General features: G+C 39.2%; 1 protein-coding gene across 3 annotated transcripts in view; it reads right to left on the bottom strand.

The window, feature by feature from the left end:
• VPS39 (VPS39 subunit of HOPS complex) overlaps positions 1–8,815 on the bottom strand; it is a 38,533-nt gene that overhangs the window by 28,617 nt on the left and 1,101 nt on the right. Inside the window, exons 2-4 of one of the 3 annotated variants that reach the window (XM_042479162.1) lie at positions 4,333–4,398; positions 1,643–1,669; positions 1,183–1,247 (exon numbers count right to left, since the gene is read on the bottom strand). In XM_042479162.1, the coding sequence (XP_042335096.1) occupies positions 1,183–1,247; positions 1,643–1,669; positions 4,333–4,398 (158 nt within the window). Of the gene's footprint in view, positions 1–1,182; positions 1,248–1,642; positions 1,670–4,332; positions 4,399–8,815 lie in introns of those variants that run through there. The other 2 variants (XM_042479171.1, XM_042479180.1) reach the window with 2 other exon arrangements.

Raw genomic sequence — 8,815 nt, 5'->3', positions numbered from 1 at the left:
CTGGATACTGGTCTAACAATGAACACCTGCCAATAAGTGCTAAAGTGGTTTAAATTCAAACAGTCATTGTTGCTTGAGTTAGAGGGTTGGAAAACAGTAATTTTGTTTGTTTGTTTGTTTGTTTGTTTGTTTGATTGGACCCAAGGCAGTTCACAAAGGATAAGATAGATAGATAGATAGATAGATAGATAGATAGATAGATAGATAGATAGACAGACAGACACGACAGATAGATAGATAGATAGATAGATAGATAGATAGATAGATAGATAGATAGATAGATAGATATGTGTGAATAATCAATTTAAAAACCAGGATTTTTTTCCTAAGTCATTTGGTTTAAAACCAACCCTGACTAGAGCTCCTCTTAACAATACATTATAATTAGTAGAAACAAGGAATCTAAGGCCTGAAGTTGATGAATCCACAGTTAAGATGAACTACAGTTAACATGAACCATAGTTTAGCAAATTGCAATTACTCTGGTAATTTGTACAGATTATAACCTGCAACAAAGAATAGACATCTGAAAAGAACCAAACAGGTTTGTTTATTTGGTTGTTGTTGTTTTTTGCTCTCTCTCTCTCTCTCTCTCTTTGGAGCCAACCTGGACCGTATCATCAACTGTTAGGAATCAGAAAACTCAACCATACTATCACATATTCCTCCTGTTGTAGTTCTGTATGAATTTTATTTGTCCATTCTGGAAGCTGATCTTGGCTTAAAGTATGATGTACATATAAACCTCTAAAACCCATTGCTAGACTCAATCAGGCTAGACCTACTAATCAATGGTAACCGTGTAAGTCAACTCTAAAGCTACTTGCATTACTTCAACTCTATTCAGCATTAGCAATTTGATTTAAGCTAGTGAGTATTACTTGGGAAAAGTCGCTCATTTGAAAGCAGAAGGCTACATCAGCCTCCTTGCAATATTGTAGCTGTAATATCATGTAAGAATAGGCATTTACAGCCACTCCCCAATTGCCTCTGATTTTAGGGCAGCAACCACAAACACATTTACTAAGGAGGAGATGACCTATGACTGCAGCAGAAAACACCAATATTAAAAGTGTAAGATTTCTCTTGGTGCTAAGCAACTGCAGAGCTATTTCCAATCTCATCCAAGGCAAATCCCTCTCAGGAAATTGTCTTAGGTGAACCCAAAGCTATCATACCTACCTGCTGAATCTTCTTGGAGAAGTTCTTGTTTGATTTCTCCAATGTCACTTCAAACCGATTGCAACCTAACACAAAGCAAAGGAACTCCTTTAGACCACAGATACTTTACAAGCTAACTACTCCACTTTATTTCATCAGCAAAGGCAAACTGTACCACAAATTTCCATTACCAGCTTTATCATTTGAGTGGAGTTGTACGTCTCACAGACCCACTGCAAAAAATTGAGCAATACTGTACACATTACAGTATAACCACCAGTAAACCACGTCTTGTGATCATCTGACCTAAAGGGGTTTAACAAAAGACTTCAAAATCTACTCTAGAGAAAGACAAGCCCCCAGGACCCTTTATCAAGATTAAATACTAATAAATAAAATCTCTAGAAAGTACTGTAACAGGGTAAAAGAATAAAACATTTCACCACAAGGGTTTAAAGAGGTTTATGGATACAAAACTTACATCCATTTTCTGATGCCGTAACCTCTCCTGATGTTGATGCAAAAAGGGGGAGAAATTTTCCATGTGAGACAAGAGCAACTCAAAACTAGCATGATTCGACTGCAACAGATTGGCTAAGGTGATTGAGTATGAATTCAGCAAAGAATCTGGTCTTTTTACAAAACTAGAACACCGACAAAAACATACAGGCTTCTCTGAATTGTTTAATTCTGATGTCCCCCAGAGCAGGTACATGAGTTACCTCAGCTTAATTTTCAGACTATTTTTTGTAACTTTTCTAAAGAAGTTGGAACATCACCTCCCAATCTGTGTCCAATATGCAGCCTCTCATTGCTTACAATTATTTTAGAAATTCATTAATAGCATCTTTAACCAAAACAAAACCTAACTGCACATACCTGCATTTGCTCACATTAATTCCTTACACCTATCTGTTGGCTCCCTTTGCCCTTTGGTTGGCTTCATCCTCCCCCAAACACAGAGCTAACATTTACAGCAGAGATGAGCAACCAGTAGCCTTGCCAGAGTTGTAAGACTACCAATTCCACCATCCCCAACTGCAGGACACAATGACTCAGACTGATGAAGTTTGAGTATAACACCCACATGTTCACCTCTGTCTGGAGACTATACATTTAGACTGTATGCTCATTTTTAAGCTTTTTTTTTTACATTGTATGATAGGAAGATATACTCATAGTATCACTTTATCATACAGAAATGTCCCTTGAAGAAGTTAAATAAATGGGTTTCTAGCATTTCTTGACAGTGGCTCCATCCATACTGCAGAAATAACTCAGAATGACACTTCAACAGCCATGGCTCCATGGAATTCTGGGATTTGTAGCCTTCTTTGTCAGAGCTCTCTGGTGCCATAATTAACTACAGTTCCCAGAATTAAACAGCACTGAGCCAGGGCAGTTAAATCAGTTTCAGAACAGATTATTTCTGCAGTTCAGAGACAGCCATTGATAACTAAGACATTTAAGTAAGAAAAAAACCACTGTTAAATTTATTTTCCCTGTTTCCATTCCAAACCACAGCAAAGTGTGTTTTATAGGTTGAATTTTGCCTATATCTCAGAATGATATTCCTTTACAACTTAAAAATATAATAAAGCCCAATAAACAAATCAGAGTGGAAAGGAACCTCAAGGAACAAAAGACCATACTGTACAATTATTTTTTTTATTATTATTCAGTAAACACAAAACCATTTGTGGTAGACTTCCAAATGTCATAAAAGGCAGCCCTGTTTTTCCATTAAACTGCTCTGCAAATAGCAACCTGATGTATTCAGTAATAAAAAGTGTGTGCCAGAACAGCCTGGCATAGAAAGCTGGTTTCCATCCAGCATGGAGGCATGGCATGCACATGATGCACACCCCCATGATGCCCAGAAGCCAGCTTCATGCCACCAGCTGCCCACATGTGGGTGGGCTTTTGGCCATCTTGGAGGCGTGGCAGTTACACGACGCAATATCCCACCACGCCAGGAAGCTGCCGTGGGGCCACGGAACAGCTGCTAAAGGAGCATGCAGTTGCTGCAGCCCCAATCCAGCTTTGTCAGGGGTGGCTCTATATTAGCTTTTTTGGGACAATCAGCACAAAACTAAATGTGTCAATATTTGTAGAACTGGTACATGAATAATTGTTTTTTGATCAGTAAATAACGGTTATGAGGAATAATTTAGACCAGGACCTCAGAAAATGGAGGAGGAGAAAAGAGGATTTAGATAGTTCCTGCCTACCTCACACAGTGTCACCTTGATCCCTATCTCACAGGTACTGTTTACAGAGCCTGGGCACAATATATATTGTCTTCAAGCAACAACTACCAAAGTTGGGCCTTTAGGACATGGTAAGCCTTTCTGAAAAGCTCGAAATGTGATACAGATTCTAAGAGTTTCAGAGACAGTTACTCTGAACCTTCAGTATTTAAGCACTATACAACTTCTTAGGCTGCTACTGAGATCCCACTACTGACACCACTATCATGTGTAAGGTCTATACAAAGAAAACATGGGTGGGTTATAGACCGCCGCTTTGAGGCGGTCTGCTGCCGCCGCCGTTTACTCCATAAGGGAGCCGTCGCAGGCACACCGCACGGCTCCCTTACGGAGCAAAAAAGAAGCTCCAAAATGGAGCTTCGTTCTGCGGCGCCCTAATGATGTCGCAAGGCACCACTGGCGCACTCGCAACGTCATTAGCGCTGCGACACGTTCAGACGCACAGCGTCCGATACGTAAAGATGGCGCCAGCCGTGTGGAATGGCCGGCGCCATATTGTACGGACAGAGTCCGTATTAGACCCAGGGGCGTCTAGAAGAGACGCCCCTTTTTTAAAATGGGACGTCCTGCAGACGTCCCAAGTGGCGGTCTATAACCCGGCATGAACTAGCCTAAATGCAGTTAAGTAAATTTGCTCCCAGAGTCAGCATGATACTGACTCTCGGAGCAAATGAGTGTTATTCTATGGCTCTAAAGATCAGGGTTCAATTCCCCACTTGTTCATGGAAACCCACTGGGTGAACTTGGGTAAGTCATACACTCTCAGCCCCAGAAAACCCCATGATAGGTTTGTCTTAGGGTCACCACAAGTCAGAAATTATTATGCTTGAGTCTTCAAGTCACTAAGAGCTACAACATCTGCGAACCAATATACAGAAGGGCTGAATCATTACAAACCTACCAGTTTCTTTTCGAATTCGGTAAAGTAGAAGGTGTCCTTGTTTGGTCCCAACGAGGAGCCATTCCTCTGCAAAAAGAGAAAACATTCTGTCACCACTAATAAGAGTCCATTTCTTCCATCCAAGTCTATTTTATTTGTCTGTTACATTTCGTACTGAAAAACCTTAAAGGACAAACTATATATGTGTCCCATCTACACTCCTGAAGAATATGCAGCATATCTACTCACTGTCACTCAGATCTTAACCATATGTACTCAAATTCCATGGATTACAATGTGATTTGTTTGCTGAAATCCAGAGATGCATCATGTAAAAAGTTCTACTACTATTTTTAATGAGAGAATTATTTATTTCTAAAAATAGTTTTCATATTATTTAGTAATAGCATAATGAATATATATCTATGGCTCTTCATACATGTTAAAATTAGCAAGGCAGCATTTAAAAAAAAACCTGAAAATGTCAGCAATGTAAAAGAAAAACATGATATTGGACTACCATATTTTAAAGTATGTGGGTATCACAATGCAAAGACAAAAGTAAAAATAACATTACAAATCTATAATGTTCAATATACTTCAGTTAAGTTTACAATGCAATTTTATGCCTCTTTACTCAAAAGTATCACCGTCTCTTTCCACTTCCTCTAGGCAAATCATATTTTTAGAGTACTAAACAAGGCAAAGCATTACTAATAGCTACCGGTATTTGTTTTTAACTGTTTGCACTGCTATCAAACATGATTAACAAACAAGTCTTCTCAATGCCAGATGGTAATAATGTATGAACTGTGAGTCAAAAATATTGCTTTAAATATCCAAAGACTATCAGGAGTTATGTAAACAGCATCCTCAGCTTAAGCACACACATGCAACTATATTTAAGGATATGCAAATTATAACCACCTGGAACATAATGTATTAATACTCATTTCTTCCATGGGAATGGGGACTCAAAATGATGCTTACTATAAACGCAGCCACAAACTTTATTCATTTTGTACATGGTACATTTGTTCAAGCAGGAAATCACAACAAGTACAGATATCATCACATGCAACAGCTGCACTGTACACTTTTACACGGAGGAGGCAATGTTTTTATCATGTTTTAATTATGCTTGCCTTCCATGTGAAAGCATCCACTGACAAACTGCAGAATACTACAGGTTCTGCATGTATGCATACCCAACAATATGCATACATGCAATAACCATATGATGACAGTTTTAACGCTCATCTCCCCATACAATCTATCTTCCTTTTCACCCAGCTTTAATGCTGTAAATACTATCTCTGTTCAAATCGGACATAAGCAACATGTCTGTATTTATACAAGTTGAGATTACCTTGGACCAAAACTGATAGTCACTGGAAACAACTGTATCAATGTGGAATGGAAAATTCTTATAAATCTTCTCTCCCCATAATCCCATAAGAATATTTAGCAAAACAATGACACAAGCACTGTTAATTCTACGACAGCATTAAATATTGCACTATTTTAAAATATCCATTTCTCCAGACCTTCTGAGTGCCAGACAAGACTTCTGAATGGAAAGTACAGTCATCTTGGTAGGTAAAGCAAGACTATGAATTATTCATAAAGTTATCAATTTGTCCATCACATTTAAATTTTACATGGTACCCATTTAAAGTTGAATGTTGTCCACCTCTGATTTAAACAGTATCCTGCTGAGAACTGACAAACTCTTCAGTCATTCAGGTGAGTGGAGATTTCTGACTGAAAAATTAAATGTAGTATTCTACCTATGTGACCAGTAAACCATATGTATATGTTGAATCCCATATACCTTAGAGGTAAATACAGGTTGAGTCTCCCTTATCCAAAATACTTGGGACCAGAGATGTTCTAGATTTTTCTGCATTCTGGAATACCAGTATTCACATAAGACATGTCAGTAATTTTAGCTGAAGGCAATTTTACACAATATTTTAATAATTTTGTGCATGAAATGATGCTTGTGTCTATTAAAACTTCAGAAAGCAAAGGTGTCACTATCCTAGCCACCCATGAAAAAAGGGGTTTGTTTTTGGAATATTTCAGATTTCTGGATAAAGGAGTCTCAACCTGTCTACTACTTCAAAAGTTGGGGCCACAGACAGATCTCCGTATTTGCATCCCAGGTTAGCCAAATATTTTCCCCAAAACACCCGAACATATAGTGAACATTCCCTAAGGAGTTATACAATGTGGATCCCAGATGCATATTTATTAAGACTCCGTTGAATGCCCTTCAGGCATTTTCTGTAGCATGCAAAGTACTCCTGGAGTAACCTTCCACTCCCATAATTCAACAATAAGGGGAAGGAGAAGTACTTGTTTAGCCCAGATGAGCAACCCACAGTTCTGATGTAAACCTAATCCCACTTGGAATAAACTCTTCCAGAAAAGAAGAGAATACAGGCCTTAATTTAATCAGGGTACTTCTTCTCTTTACACCATGCTGTCATCCAGAGAACCTGCTACCTTCAAAAAAATTCCTTCCACACACCCCAGAACACCAGATCATCCTTCCCATTCTAATAACGCATGCACATTATAATAAGCAAACATAATCCATATCTAGACAGACATAAATTTTAATGTTTTACCACACAACATGCAGGTGATGTGCCTAAAATATGAACTGCAAAGTTGTTGTTTTTATTTTTTTTATCCATGTACATGGTGCTACACAAAACAATACCAGCATCCCTTACACACACACACACACACACATGACTTTTAACAGCTTTGCCTGATGAAGAAACCAGTGGAGCTTCCAAACCTTTCAACATGTTTTTTGTACATTTTGGTTGGCCCAATAAATTCCACTGGGCCACTGGTATATTGGTATATTATGGTATATTTGTATACTGTAGTATATTGTGCAGTATACTATTATCCTTTGGTATATTGTTATACTGTGGTATTTTGGTATACTGCGCAATATACCAATATCCACTGGTGTATTGTGGTATATTGTGCAATACACTGAGCATTGCTGTATTGTGGTACATTGTGCAATACACCAATATTCATTGGTATATTGTGGAATCACAGGTCCCTCCTGGAAGAAAGGTAGCAGACAAATGAAATAAATAAAACAAATAATAACAATATAATGGTATATTATGGTATATTGGCATACTGTGTATTTTGTGAACTATACCAATATATCATACAATATACCAATATAAAGGATGTGGTGGCTTAGTGGTTAAGTCACCAATTCTGACGATCGGAAGGATGGCAGTTCAAGGCTCAAGTGCCGCATGATGAGGTGAGCTCCCATCACTAGTCCCAACTTCTGCCAACCTAGCAGTTCAAAAGCATGCAAATGCAAGTAGATAGGTACCACTTTGGTGGGAAAATAACAGCATTCAGTGCAGTCATGCTGGCCACACGACCAGCGGATCCGTCTTCGGACAATGCTGGCTCTTTGGCTTAGTAACAGAGATGAACACCACCCCCTACAGTCAGTTGCAACTAGACATTCATGTCAAGGGACTACCTTTACCATTACAACATTGGTATATTGGTATCTTGTGCCATATTGTGAAATAGACCAATGTCCATTAGAATATTGTGAATTTTATTTGTTTAAATGGTTTGTGGATTTGGGATGCTGGGAGACTTAGATCCTGGGTATGGTTAGCATGGAGAAGAGGCGATTAAGAGGTGATATGATACAGCCCTGCATAAGTATTTTAAGGAGTGTCACACTGAGGATGGAGCAAGCTTGTATTCTGCCGCTCCAGAGAATAGGACATGGAATAATGGATGGAAGCTACAGGAAAAGAGATTCCACCTCAACATTAGGAGGAACCTCCTGACAGTAAGAGTGGAACACACTCCCTAGGAGTCTTTAAACAGAGGCTGGATGGCCATCTGTTGGGGATGCTTTGATGGTGAGTTCCTGCATGGCAGAAGGGGATTGAACTGGATGGCCCTTGCGGTCTCTTCCAACTCCATGATTCTATCATTCTCTCTCCTATCCATGCATGTAGAATTCAAAGACATGGCCATGTTAGTCTGTAGAATCAGTACATAGAGAGATCTTGTAGCACCTTTGAGACTAACTGAAAAAAAAGAAATTGGCAGCATGAGCTTTCGTAGACCTCGTGCTGCCAATTTCTTTCTTTTGGTTAGTCTCAAGATCTCTCTATCTATGGTTGACCCACCTGGATCATGTCTTCAATGTTTTTGTTGTTGCTGTTGTTGTTGTTGTTGTGTACTTTCAAGTCATTTCTCACATACAGCTGTCACAAGGCTAACCTGTCCCAGGGTTTTCTCAGCAAGGTTTGTCCAGAGGGGTTTGTCATTGCCTTCCTCTAAGGCTAAGAGAGTGTGGCTTGCCTAAGGTTGCCTAGCAGGCTCCCATGAACAAGTTGGGACTCAAACCCCGATCTCTACATCACCTGCAGAGTGTGGTGGAGTCTCCTTCTTTGGAGCTGGGGATGTTTAGCCTGGAGAAGAG

This window comes from Sceloporus undulatus, chromosome 1 (assembly GCF_019175285.1).
Source record: "Sceloporus undulatus isolate JIND9_A2432 ecotype Alabama chromosome 1, SceUnd_v1.1, whole genome shotgun sequence".
NCBI classification, from domain to species: domain Eukaryota; kingdom Metazoa; phylum Chordata; class Lepidosauria; order Squamata; family Phrynosomatidae; genus Sceloporus; species Sceloporus undulatus.
This window is presented reverse-complemented; position numbering and strand designations above follow the sequence as displayed.